The sequence below is a fragment of the Salvia hispanica genome, chromosome 5, assembly GCF_023119035.1.
Source record: "Salvia hispanica cultivar TCC Black 2014 chromosome 5, UniMelb_Shisp_WGS_1.0, whole genome shotgun sequence".
In the NCBI taxonomy this organism is placed as follows: domain Eukaryota; kingdom Viridiplantae; phylum Streptophyta; class Magnoliopsida; order Lamiales; family Lamiaceae; genus Salvia; species Salvia hispanica.
In genome coordinates this window covers 17,477,248-17,491,388 of record NC_062969.1, presented here as the reverse complement: position 1 = coordinate 17,491,388, position 14,141 = coordinate 17,477,248, and the positions used below count along the sequence as shown (strand labels likewise).

General features: G+C 33.9%; 2 protein-coding genes across 3 annotated transcripts; both read right to left on the bottom strand.

Annotated features, from left to right (window-relative positions):
• Positions 1-3,338: 3,338 nt before the first annotated feature.
• LOC125191083 (putative F-box protein At3g10240) lies at positions 3,339-5,297 on the bottom strand. Its single transcript, XM_048088544.1, has 2 exons — positions 5,233-5,297; positions 3,339-4,774 (listed from the first exon to the last, which is right to left on the bottom strand). Exon 2 carries the CDS (start codon positions 4,765-4,767, stop codon positions 3,499-3,501), a length of 1,269 nt encoding a protein of 422 aa, XP_047944501.1. The 5' UTR covers positions 4,768-4,774; positions 5,233-5,297; the 3' UTR covers positions 3,339-3,498.
• A 991-nt stretch (positions 5,298-6,288) lies between these two features.
• Positions 6,289-9,788, bottom strand: LOC125186878 (alpha-1,3/1,6-mannosyltransferase ALG2-like). 2 transcript variants are annotated; one of them, XM_048083356.1, is made up of 9 exons: positions 9,523-9,788; positions 8,664-8,780; positions 8,490-8,571; positions 8,378-8,421; positions 8,176-8,256; positions 7,908-8,055; positions 7,650-7,777; positions 6,796-6,962; positions 6,289-6,713 (listed from the first exon to the last, which is right to left on the bottom strand). In XM_048083356.1, exons 1-9 carry the CDS (start codon positions 9,581-9,583, stop codon positions 6,417-6,419), a joined length of 1,125 nt encoding a protein of 374 aa, XP_047939313.1. In that variant the 5' UTR covers positions 9,584-9,788; the 3' UTR covers positions 6,289-6,416. The 2 variants fall into 2 exon arrangements, with proteins under 2 accessions (XP_047939313.1, XP_047939312.1); XM_048083355.1 differs by having other exon boundaries at positions 8,176-8,281; positions 8,378-8,571.
• Positions 9,789-14,141: the final 4,353 nt, after the last annotated feature.

Genomic DNA, 14,141 nt, shown 5'->3' with positions numbered 1-14,141 from the left:
ATAATGTTATACTTAGGCCTGCTTATTCGGCCGGTTCCGGTTCTATCCGGTCCGGTTGATCGGGTACCCGGTTACAAATTTTCATAAATTTGGGAACCAGAACCGGAATCGGATCCGGCCGGTTCCGGTTCCGAACCGGTCGGGTAAGAACCGGTCGGTTCCGGTTCCGAACCGGAACCGATTTGTAGTTTTTTTTTTAAATAATTCAACATCTAGAAATATAACAATTAATACCGAAAAATTCAAACAAATACAAATCAATAAAATAACAATATTCATCATCCAATTTTCCAATACCTAAAAACTATAATTCAATAAATACCTAAAATAGTTAATACCTAAAAGTTCAAATAAACATAAAAAAAATGCAAATCAACAAGATAACAATATGCATCAACCAATATTTAAATACCTAAAACAATAATTTAATAAATTACTAAAAAATCTAACACTAAAAATTAAAATCTATGCACAACAAAATACGACTATACAACTAATATTCTAATAAGGCAATAATATTCAAAAGACCAAAATCTTAATTACTCTATTTTGATTTTAGAAAAAAATCGATATATTAATTCATTTAATCATTCACTTTAAACTTGATTATTTTAATAAAAAAATCTTAATTAATTATGAGTTATTTTTTTTAAAAATCAATTATTTTTGAGTTATCATAATAGGAGCGAATCAACAAATGGTGCGAAAGATTGAAGATTGATCACAAAAAGTAATAGTACTTTCGTTTTGCAAAGGCAGTAATCACTTTTGCTAATAGGATAATCAAAAATATTTTAAGAATAATAAAACAAATGAAATATCCTTAGTTTAATATTTTAATTTATATTTAAATTTTATAATCTCTAAAATTGATATATATTATTCGGTTCCGGGTAAGAACCGGTCGGTTCCGGGTAGAACCGGAACCGGAATTTTCGAAAGCATAAGAACCGAAACCGAAACCGGTTTTTCCGGTTCCCGGTTCCTCAATTACCCGGCCGGTTCCGGTTCCGGTACCGGGTACCCGAGAACCAGAGAACCGGTTAAGCAGGCCTAGTTATACTAGTACACGAGTATTCACCGTATAATTTATGATGTATCGAACTTCAAAAAAATTAACAAAAAAATAGGTGGAAAAAATATTTCAAAATTATTCTTAAAGTTATCAATTAATATATCATAAAACTACAACAATTCGTAATCTTGTTTTGTATTTTAAATCCATCCATAATTATAATCATATGACTAGCTAGCTGGTAGTAGTATTTAATTATACAGCCGAATCTACTAGTTCAAAGCCAAAAATATGACCTGAATTATTAATTAAATAGTATTATAAGAATTAAAAGATGTAAATAGTGGATTACTGCTCTGCATTAAAATAGCGCGTTTCTGAATTCTGACCATTCCATTTTTTAAGTTAAAATGGTAGCTAAAATATTTTACAATTTCCGTTTTATATAGTATGTGTGTTTAGATGTAAATCAAACATGATTAATAATTGATCATTTTTTTAGGGTGATTAGAAAATATGTTATCAATGAAATTATATATGGTTCGTGTGTGTTAATTGGTCGAGCGTTAGAGAGAGCTAACGTGTGAGACTAAAGGTTTCATAATACGTGTATGGTATGTGTGAACATGAAGATGATTATGAGCGCGTTGGTGAAGAGAAGACTGCTTCCTACCAAACTTTTTACACCAAAATTAGATGATCCATAAAGATAAGGATAGATGTGCCCCACCATGTTCCACCTGCTTTAATACATTCCTTATTTTCACCTCTGATTTAATTATATTTTGGTGTCATGCCAATTTTTCAGTAGAATTATTGGATCATTACTACATTTATAAAAAACAATATTTTCCCGAAAATGAATTGTTCGATGAACATTTTCATCATTCAGCGTTCAACTTTATTATTTGACTGATTCATTCAAAATACAAGGGGCCATTGTATTTTTATTTTATTTTATTTTATTTTTTAGCTGGGGTATAAAACACCACAAATTAAGTAAGTTACATTAGTAGACAACAAAGAAACAAAGATATAGTGGCCTCCCTAACCAAAACAATCGAAGAAACCTCATGCAAACATGTGATTAAGAAGGTGTATGGCTGTTTTAAGGAGCTTCTAACAACTAGGTACTTACCTACAACTTTTATCATCATAATTTTATAATAACAAGATTTATTGCATTTATAGTAAGTGCCTATCTCATGTCAAGTGAGATGTACACTGGTATCTAATTAGTTTAGTTGGGATGGAATATATAATAAATTAGTGGCAATAAAATAAATAGGAGAGATTAAAAATGTTAATAATATCACAAAAAATTCATATGACTCATTTAACTCGAAAATTTCCAATATGGAATACGATTAAATTAACTTGAGATAAACAGAGTTATAAGTTAGTATGTTAAGATTATACTACTTGACATGATGAAATTGAATAAGAGTCAATGAATAAAATTATGAATGGAATGCAGATGTTAATGGAATAACAAATGGCTAAGAAGCATGTCCTCAAGATTGGGATCGAGTCCACGAAGTGTAGTGCATCCCACCATAGTCTTTTGGCTCAAGCTTGGCCGTGGCAATGTCACTAGACAGACCATCATTCTTGGAATATTCCTCCAATACCTAAGATGACTTGCAAGATTTCTGGAGGACAATGGTAAATAAGGTTGTATCTAAGATTGCAAAAAAAACATGTTCCTGCCACCAAATGCTTCTTGTACTAGTTATGTGTGATCGTATGAATCCATTAGCGAAATTGATCCTACAAGAGTGAAGGATATCGTTGTCTGGGAATTCAAATCCACATAAGGATTGGACCAGATAAAGCAATGAATGCGAGATCCATATGAGTGACCATTGAAGAGTTTATTGGCCCTCAGGATCCAATCGAGAGCGTCCATGTCGTCGAATAAGACTGGAACCATCCGCATCCGAAGCTTGATCCCCGGACATTTATGTCACATCACACACTCGAGTGTAGTCTCCTCATAACACACTCGAGTGTAGTCTCCTCAAGTTGGAGGATCACCAAGCTTGATCCCCGGACATTTGTGTCACATCACACACTCGAGTGTAGTCTCCTCAGGTTGGAGGATCACCAAGCCACCAAGCACACAGTACATTTGAAGGGGGGTATTATTTTTCAAGGTTATCATACCAGAGGTTTGGAAATTCGTAGTAGTATTATATAAGAATGACGACTATTCATTGGTTTTTTTCTACAATTGCAATACTAAATTTTAATCATATTAATAACTTAGATATCTAACACAATAACAATTTATTCATCAATCTATTTTTCATCTGAATTGGCCCTAAAAGATCCAGCATTTTCATATATTATAGCAAGAAAGCTACTCCAGATCTCAAAATAAAACCCAAGAAACTACAAATACTATCTTAGCAAAAGAGGTTCAATCTCTAATGTTCCTCAGCATTCATGCATTTCTCCATCAGACATGAAAGAAACTACATTCACAACTCATAATGAGCTAGTGAGCTTACATTCTCCATCGCAAAACTCTTGAGAGAGACAAAGCTCGAGGAATACATGATCGTAGAGGGATCATGACCCTCTATAGACTTGATCTCGTAGTACACATTTTCTGTCATGTTGGAGTAGTAGAATATCATGCCATCATCCCATTCCATCAAAGCGTCACCATTTTCAAAAATTATAATCGGCCAGATATGACCTATACCAGCAAGTCGTTCAACATCGGGGATGACAAATATCTTTGTCCAACTGTGGTCATCTTCCTTCATCAACCAGACTATAACGCACCCTTCATTTGGAAGGTCACACACTTCGTCTTTGTCTGAAAGGTCGCACCCTTCGTCTTTGTCTGAAAGGTCGCACCGATAGTGTGAAATGTCGCTTACACAAAGGCAATCTCTCAAAACACAGAGTGACCTACCAAAGAGAATATCTCTACCACGAGGAGGAGGTGCAGCAAAGGTGCTAAAAAGTTCTGTTTCAAGATCAAAGCAAGAAATCCATCTACAAAAGCCTTTTGTTCTTTTCGCTACCATCCAATAAAGATTTCCATTTAAATGTGCCCCTCTAGTGTCGTCACAAAACCTGAGCGGCTTACCAAAGGGAACATTTCTCCAAGTTCCGGTTCCAACTGTATATACTTGGCAAGCATTTTTGAAACCCTCTTGTCGTTGTGGTGTTTCAGCGAAAACCCTAACCACCTTATATAGTCCAGTCGTTCCGCTCACTCCAAATCCAAAGTTATCCAAGGCATTCCGAACTTTTGGTGAGGTTTGTCGAGGACAAGGGAGCTTGATATAGTCACGTGTGATTGGATTCCACAGGATAAGATCATCATGATCAAATCCAAAGTCTCTTAGAAAGATCAAACCATTAGCTGAACTAATAATATATCCATCAAAAGGGAATCTGAAGTTGAAGGTAACTTCCCAACGATGCTTCTCATCAAATTTGAAGATTGCTTCCGAACTACACTTCTTATCAAAGTTGGGGTCAAGCTCATCCACAAATTCAATGATTTTGCACGAGTGTGGTGAGCATGATTCAACAGCAATGCCCGGGACTGATCTAGACACATGTGAATTCACAAACTCAGGAGTAGTGAGCAGACCGAGCCACGGCTTACAAACACACTTGCAGTCCATAACTGCTCGAGTGGGGAGTCTTGAGAGGATATTTATTATGATTGTTGACGGTAGATATTTGAAGAAATCTTCCCCCATTTTGGAATTATCACCAGTTTTCATCTTTCACCTTCATCATTAACACACAAAAAAAAAAAAAAAGTGAAATCAGAGCAGCAGCAAAATAATAATCTGGTCAAAGTAACAAAATGTAGGTCTCCAAATCCTAATATTACAAACTGAATGTTGGCCTAATCCCTAATCCATTCCACAAAAATAATTTAGGTTATAAGTGACCAAAAATCTGCTGCAAAACAATCTTAATCTTAATATTAAAACATCAAAATGCAGGATTACAAAAAAAATTAAATATAAGCCAGAGAACCCTAACGCATTACACAATACTACCGCTAAAACAATATCCACAACAAGCAAAATACATGGAAGCTATAGTTTTACAACAACGCCTAAAAAAGAGTAAAATAATCTTCAATTTGCAGCGAAATCCAAAAAACAGATAGGAAATGGGCTAAAAACATAGTGATAGAAAGTGTCGAGTGTTGAATATGAATAAGAAAGGTCATTTACCTTCTGCTGGAAATGCGGTGGAGACGGCGTATCTTGAGAGCAGCGCCGCTTCAGTCGTCTCCGTCTGCGTGCTTGAGAGAAAATGGGTCAAAATGGTAATGAGATAAATATATCCGACGATTTTCCCACCACTTTTAGAAGACGATTTTCCCGCCACTTTAGAAGATGAGCATGTACTTAATTTTTTGATACACTTTATAACTAATAATAATAATAATAATAATTCTCTCTATTTACAAAAATAGAAATTTTTTAAATGAAATGAATTTTAATATTATAAAATTAATAAAGTAAGACAGCGGAAAAACAATGAATAAATTTAAAAAAATGATGAGAAAAGATAGTGAAATTAGTGTTAATAGATTGTGGTTTCATTTCTTAAAATATTAAATTTCTATAACAGACCAAAAAGGAAAAAATAATCTATATTTAGTAAACGAAGGTAGATTTACAAGCAACTTTTAATACTATGACAAGAATTAAAATATGAAATTTGTTAAAGTATTATGAATACGTAACGCCTAGGAGTAGTCATAAAGATTATACTGGGAGTTTGAATGAAGTTGATTATTATACTATTGAAACTCATGCTGGTTTCAATCATTTTTTTGATGCATAAGCATTATTGGAAGTGATTACATATGATGAAAAAATAAAGTTTGACATTATTTTTGTACAAGTGATTAAATTCAACCTTCAATTTTTATATCACATCCTCAAACTATTGACACGCAAGAGTGTGGTTGAAGCCTCAAAGGAACGTACCAAACCAACTAATATTCCATTCGTGTCATCTCAAGTGGTTAACTGCTTTTCGGCATATATTTTAAAAAAATAATAATAAATAATTAAAGTGGAGAGAAAGTAAAGTAATGAAGAATAATATAGAAGACTCAAAGTGAAGGTGAATTAGACGACACTTTATCTTGGGGCAAAAAATTTATGTGCATCCGCCTAATTAAATCCAATCAGAATTTATTAAACTTCAATTAGGATCGATCCACGACACTTAATATTGTATGTGGGTGTGTTCTCTTGTTGAGAGAGAGATTTATATAGCAAAGAGAAGTACTATAATTCTGTGTTAAATGATCTTAAAATAGACAAAAATGAGCAAAACTTTTGTATGGTTGCGAAGAAGAATCTAGAGTTAGAATCACAATCTTGATTCTGCTATATTCACTTCACTCTATCTTTCTATGAAGAGCAGTATCGACAACATAGGCATTTAGGCGCTGACCGAATGTCTTCGTAGAGAATGTCTCCACGACATGCTGCCGTGCCTCCTCACCCATGGTTGTCGACAACAGAGGATCACAAACAAAATTAGACATGGCAACCGAGAAGTCTCGAGGGGTAGGCTCACAGAGGTATCCGGTTACTCCATTCTTTATTGACTCGACTGGACCCCCACTATTGCATGCGATTACTGGTTTGTGGGCAGCCATGGCTTCTATCGGGACAATGCCAAAATGCTCATCCTGCACAGCTAATGTCATCTTAGGAGGGTTGTAGTAAAGCTAATCAATCGATCAATTCTGCAGAGGGTTCGGTATTCTAGACCTTGGGTGTGTAGAGCACACAGAGGCATTGTGAAAGAAGAGTGTTACGTTCGGGTGTAGAACAAGACATGATGAATTGGGCACGGTCGGATATGCCTTCCTGTTCTGCCAAGGTTTTCAGTTCCTCCAAATACTCGACGTTCTCCCTCAGCCGTTTATCAAAGCCACCTGGCATACAAGTACATAAGAATCTGAGCATCCAGCACCAGCCATAGATTCAGAAACTCATTAAGAATGTATCAAGTTTTAAGACAGTCGAAACTGAAATGAGAAACTGTGTACAATCTGTTACTTGTGAGAACCAGAAATGAACAAAGTGTTCAATTAAGGAACTAAAGTATTTGTTAAAGGATCAATAAGTAAATTTCTACATGCTTAATGATTCTAAGGTTGCTGTCTAAGATACTTCCATAAACATAAACAAAGGAATATCAAATGAGACTTGAGAGATTCAAAACATATGATCTTGTTATCCATATGACCATATCAAAGACATGTCTCGGTGAACAGCTTCAGAAGTCAGCGAAGTATGAATCTTCACAAGTTGAAACACAACTAAAATTGGAACACATAAGAAAGAAGCAAGAGCTTCTTACACATGAACGAACAGGATATATATGTATGAAATAACTTGAAGTGTTATACGATGACCCCTTTGCAAGAAAATCAGTATAATAATTCAATTTACGCAAAGCAAATTCTACCAGGCTTCATATGATTTATCATATTCATGCACGTTGAAAGATACTCGCATGCGATACAGTTCTTGACTTACAAAGGAACAGGTGAAATAACAGAAAAGTCAATAGTTAAATATTTCTGATACACATACTGAAGATAAGAGATGGACCTTACCAGCAATAACCAAAGAAAGCTCCTCTCTGTTATCATGCTGTAGGCTATTGTAGAGCATAGCAAAAGCAGATATAGCTAGTTCAATGTTCTTTTTCCTCTCAAACCGATTGATAGAAAGAAATGTCAACCTGTAAAGAAATGTGTTTTCTGTCACGTTTTGTGCTTCCGGAAGTGAGGTAAATTCAAAATGTAATATGACCCTTTTTAACAATCATAATATAACTTAAAGATAACAAGAGATTAGGTAAAGTGCATTACTTAGAAGCACTAGGTTTGTCAAACTGATCCACGTTAACCGCTGGATAAAGCACGGCAGGTCTAACCCCTCGTGAGTTTAATTGCTTGAAAGTCTTCGCAAATGTAGATGCTGTGAATTTGCTGTTTACAAGAATTAAATCAGCCATACCTACAATAGACCAAACAGATGAGCCCACAAAAAAATAAAAATAGCATGAGTGCAATATAAAACAAAACAAAGATGATATAAAAAAGTTGGGCATAAAAGCAAACAAAAGCTTGACGATACCCGTTGTCATTTCTTCTAGAAAATCTATAGGTTTCCGATAGATTCTCCTAAGAATGGTTGTGTGTTGAGCCAGTAATAGGTCTGGAAAATGGCAATAAAATATTACCTATACAAAGAGAGAATGAAAGCACAGAACATGTAAATTATTGTGAACTGATTAAGGTAAAAGTAAAGCAATGAGTCATTTTAAGTGGTCCTTAACCTTGGATAGCTTTTTCAACTTCATCAGCGGGATGACAATGGAGACTTGATCCACCAGTATAATGTCAAAAGACGGATATAAAAATAATACACAAAGAGCAACAAAGATACACCTCAGATATGCACAAACTGCATGGAGACGATAAAAAATATGTCGGGGAAGAAAAGCGCCGTACACAGTAACTGGAAAGATACCTGCCCATGTTCAATTATTATTAAAAACAAAAAATCCATACAAAATGCATGCATAAATGCATTCAAGAGAATAAAGGAAAAGCTGTACAGACCAGACACCGTCTCCTCAAAACAACGCATTTTGTCGTGATGCGATGTAAATATATGAACATTGTGACTGTTAGATGAGAGCTCCACAGCAGCATCGACAATTAACCTCTCCGCTCCACCTAACATTGTGGAAAGCTTAGGCATTGTTAAATGAAAGAATTAAATGGAATAAAGCAAGGATAAGCAATATATTCAATATTGTCCCGAATCCATCTCTGGTACTGGATACAAATTGACAGGCTCTTTAGAATAAAGCTTTTGAGAAACACTAAGATAATTCTCATGACATTACATCCCATTATAAAGAAGGAAACACTCATTAACAATCACACAAACTGAAGAAGATAAATGTTTACCATAAAGCATCATACTTAACCTGAATCACAAACGGTTTTCTTGCACAAAATATGAAATACTATCATTCTAGAGGATTAATAGATGTATATACGACTAGATTGCTACATACAGGAAACAAATCTACCACACAAGTAAGATTCTCAGAAAAGTGAAGAACAGCACATAAAATCCTCTTCAATACCCCTACAGAGACAACTTCAAACTCTTAATCAGAGCAAAATTATGTGATAATGAAAAGGCACCATCACACAACTGTATCAGCGTGAAGATTTTTGCTATGATTTTAAACATTTAACCATGCCTCCAGTTAAATGCCTAAATTTGATATTAAAACCTAAAATCACGATAATTACAATTCAATTACAATTCAATCACGATAATCAAACAGGGTTTAACTATTCATCTCACAATATCCCAATTCCATGAGAGATAACCTTAAAATCGAAATTCAATGCGAAAGAACGAATATAGAAAAAAGTTAGATCAAATATAGTGAGATCTTACCTATTCCAAGATCAGGGTGGATAATCGCTATGTTTAATTTTGAGGCGTCTTTTTTATCCATGGCTGTCAGTACGTTCTTCTTCAGCGTAGAGTTCTTCTTCAGTAGGCTACTGTGGTGTTGAAATAGCTCAAGTAGTGTTTATGTAATGCGAAATGTATTGAGGTTTTGCATATTTGATGGCTGATTTTGACGGATTTGTACTTTGATATGATTTTCTATAAGCGGCGCCGGAGGATCAGAATAAGGAGTCTTTTGCCGAAATGGAAGAAGTAAAACGTACAAAATACAATGTCACATTAAAAATGAAACGTTTCTTAAAATAGAAATAACTTTATCTCTACTTTTCCTTTTTCTCTTACTTTACTCTCTCTTCCTTAATTTACAAAACAACACTACATAAAATCATGTGTCAAAAAGCAAACGTTTCATATTTATTGGGACGGAGTTACACCCTTAGGGCTGGTTTGATTGCCTATATAGAGTTTGATAGGATTTGATAGAAACACTCCATAATTTATGATTTAGATATGGAGTAGCTATCGTAGTATGTTGTTTGGTTGGTCCGATTTTTTTCATATGTTTTGTTAACTTCTGTTTGATATGGAAAGTATAATCACTGATATAGATAAATAGGGACATAACTATCCTCATTAATTTTTCGAAATGGCAGTTTTGTCCTCGTCTACCACCTTGGCGGTAAAACCCAATTTTCGTTCCCGCTCACAAATTTAACATTGTCTATTCAGCTATTGGGATTCGCTGAGGACACAAGGTGCGAACTCAAACTTATAAGAAGGAGGTTTATTCGATGGTTAATTTCTTAGAATTTTCTCAAGCAAAATCAGTGTCGTCGTCAATGCATGACATTTCTGTTCAACCTATATGGACAAGTAACAGAAAAGTGCTGAATATGTACAATTTAGAGGTAATATGCATTTATTCAGTGACCGTAGATCAACAAATCAAGGGTGGTACAAGTTATCGCAACGAAACACAAGTTATGTACACCATTTTAACCATTTCTGTAAAGTAGTGTATGAGCAATTAAAATCGTTTGTGCAGTTACAAACACCACTTCCTTCAAATTACCAAAGAAAGTGGAATGAAACCAACCATCTCATACACAATCTTCCACCCAATTTCTAAAATTGTATAAGAAAAAACTTTCTTAATTGGATTTCCATGATTCACATCCATATTAAGCAAGAAAACATAACAAATTGGGAAAACAACAAACAAAAAATTACACATAATTCAGCATATTTGCTTCATCGAAACCCAATTTCACTCGTTCATCTTCTCTGTCCATTGCGCCTTCTCCCAAAACGATGGTCCTTCCAACTGGACTAACCTGAAAACCGAAGAAATGTGAATCCCAATTAGCCCAATGTTCTAGAAACTTTACCTAGCAAGAATCGGCCAATTTCATTTGTTCTCCGAATTCTGAATGAGCGTGTTTGCCGTTCAATTGATTTTGGGAACTTTCGAATATAATTTTGTGTAGTTGTTGGTTGGTGGAGGCAATAATTGCAGGGGTAATTTAGTATGTACAATTAGAAATGTATATCGTGAATTTAGAGATATTGGACAATCGGTGGCTTTTTGGGGGTTAGTCATATGTGACTTTTTTGGGTTAAACAATGTGAACAGTTCCGGGTTTGCTTGTTTATACCGGGTCATAGTGCTAGACTCTCATGGCAAACAAACACTCAACAACTCATGGATAGGATGAGATATCTAGGATATGTAGGCAATCAAACCAGCCCTTAGTTTCACTTGATTTCTAACATTTCTTTTGGACAAAGAGAAAATTTCTAAGGAATACATATTGAAAACGAGAAAATTCAAGGGATGATACGACACTCAGTTCATTCTTAATCTAGTGCTCAGGAAATCGATATTTGTCGTCTTTGAGTATAGAGCAACTTTCAGGCAGTTATCTCATTAAAAAAGGTGCCTACAAATCGGCACCGAAAATAATCACTGGACCGCCGATGGATATCCTTAGGAGTCGTTTGCTAACTCTGAAACCCAATCACAAGTTACATAGGCCATAAAAGCATCTGACTAAACTATTGTTTTATTTTCTGGGTAGGGTGTTTGGTTTTCATGAAACGAATGTTGCATTAGAGTAACCCATGTTTGGTAAGCATGATTTAATAATTGGGCAATTGTAACAATGATGATTTTGTCCTCCGTAAATTAAGCAAATGCCCCTTATAACCTTTCAAGCCCTAGCAGTCAAAATATAAGGTAGAATTAGGGGTGGGTATTCGGTCGGTTCGGTTAATAACCGAACCGACATGTCGGTTAACCGACTCCAAAATTCCATCAAAAACTAACCGGAACCGAACCGATCTTCGGTTTGGTTACTTAATTAACCGACTCGGTTAGAATCGGTCGGTTATCGGTTATAACTAAACTAACCGAATCGGTTGAAATTTAAAATACTTTTTTTCAATAATAAGTGAAGATTTAACATACTAATTCTTAAGCACTTTATTAACTTTAAGAGATCTTATTTTTAAAAGAATGTTTAGACACTTGACTTTGAGATATTTGATAGTGACACAAATTAAAATTTGACTTTTTTTTACATTGCAATATGACTTATGAGACTTTAACAAAATTTGGAAGTAAATTACAACTTCTTCTATTGTGACAAAATTTTGAAGTAAAATACAATTTCTTCTATTGTGACAAAATTTGAAAGTAAATTACAATTTCTTCTATTGTTAATTAAAAATATAATAAAAATTAAAATTATTTATGGTTTTAACTTTTAATTTGTTATCTATTTTATTATTATTATTATTATTATTATTATTATTATTATTATTATTATTATTATTATTATTATTATTATTATTATTATTATTATTATTATACTCCTATTTACAAGTAATACATATATTGTTTAGGCTCTTTAATAGGCTTAAACTTTAAATGATCTAAAATTTTAAAATCTTTCTCTAATAATAAGTGAAAGGTTATCTTATTTTTAAAATAGTAGTATTGCTTAAGCACTTGTTAACTTTGAGAGATCTTATTTATAAAAATCTATTTAGAAAATTTATTGAATTTGAGATATTATAAGTATAAGTAAATAGAATTTTTTGACATTACAAATTTGCAATATGAGACTTTGACAAAATTTGGAAGTAAATTACGGATTCTTCTATTGTGACAAAGTTTAAAAGTAAATTACAATTTCTTTTATTACTAATTAAAAATATAATTGAAATTAAAATTGTTTATGGTTTTAACTTTTAACTTTTCATCTACTATTATTATTATTATTATTATTATTATTATTATTATTATACTCATATTTACAAGTAATACATAAATTGTTTGGGCACTTTAAAAGTCTTAAACTTTACATGATCTATAATTTAAAAACTTTTCTCCAATAATAAGTGAAGGGTTATTCTATATTTAACATAGTAATGCTTAAGCACTTTATTGACTTTGAGATATAAATTTATAAGTATAATACTATAATTGCTAGTGACACAAATTAAAATGGATTTTTTTGACATTGCAATACGAGACTTTGACAAAATTTAGATATAAATTACAATTTCTTCCAAGTAAATTATAATTTCTTCTAGTATTAAATAAACATATAATTGAAATAAAAATTGAATTTAATTCGGTTATCGGTTATAACCGACCGGTTATCGGTTACCCGTCGGTTATAACCGATAACCGACTTAGAGCAAAAACGTATAACCGGTACCGAACCGATAACCGACCGGTTTCGGTTCGGTTATTGGTTAACCGAAAACCGTTTACCCACCCCTAGGTAGAATCCTCCCATTCTAGTTCTCGCCGCCGTCAACAAACCAGAGAAATTATTTTGAAATTTTGAAGGGCTGGGAACTGATCTCGAAATTTTGAAGGGCTGAGACGAAATTTTCAAAATTTTGAAATTGTATAGATCTCGAACACAAAATTCTCATGAAGGGTGGAACTGGCCTCGAAATTGAAGCTGGAATGTATTTTTCTAGTTCAAGATCTTCAATGCCGATGATGAATTGGTTGTGAATAAAGAGTGAGGTTGAAGAAGGAAAGAAGAAGGTTTCGATGGTGAAGAAATAATTGAGGGATACAAAAGGAAATCCTACTTATTTGCAGGGTGTGGAGCTTCCTTCATTTTATTAATCGTAGCCTCTCTTTTAGTTACGTATACTGGAGCCGTACAGCCCGCTACCACGGGCCTGCTCCTAATTCTAGGGCTACTGAGTAAACAATGCTGAAAAACCAAACGCTTGATAAGGTACGATAAAATTAACTAACTGCCTTATTCAGAGTTAGCAAACGACTCCGTCCACGAATAAGAGTCTCGTTTTTCCATTTTCGGTTCATAATTACCATAAATGGTAAAGAGACCCCACATTCCACTAACTCATTCCACTTACATATCATTTAAAACTAATATATACAAGTAGGATCCCTATTCCACTAACTTTCTGCCACCCACTTTTCTTAACATTTCTTAAAACCCGCGCCATTTAGAAATGAGACTGTTAATCGTGGACGGAGGCAGTAGTAACGATCAAGACGAGATCATCGGCAGCAGTGCAGTTTTACAAATGACTATTTAGCACACCCA

Excerpts from the sequence above, each read along its gene's own strand:
- LOC125186878 (XM_048083355.1), bottom strand. The coding sequence starts at position 9,583 with ATGGATAAAAAAGACGCCTCAAAATTAAACATAGCGATTATCCACCCT. Across the intron at positions 8,781-9,522 it reads CCACCCTGATCTTGGAATAG|GTGGAGCGGAGAGGTTAATT; the intron begins GTAAGATCTCAC and ends CCACAATGTTAG. Across the intron at positions 7,778-7,907 it reads GACAAACCTAGTGCTTCTAA|GTTGACATTTCTTTCTATCA; the intron begins GTAATGCACTTT and ends ATTTCTTTACAG.
- LOC125191083 (XM_048088544.1), bottom strand. The coding sequence starts at position 4,767 with ATGAAAACTGGTGATAATTCCAAAATGGGGGAAGATTTCTTCAAATAT.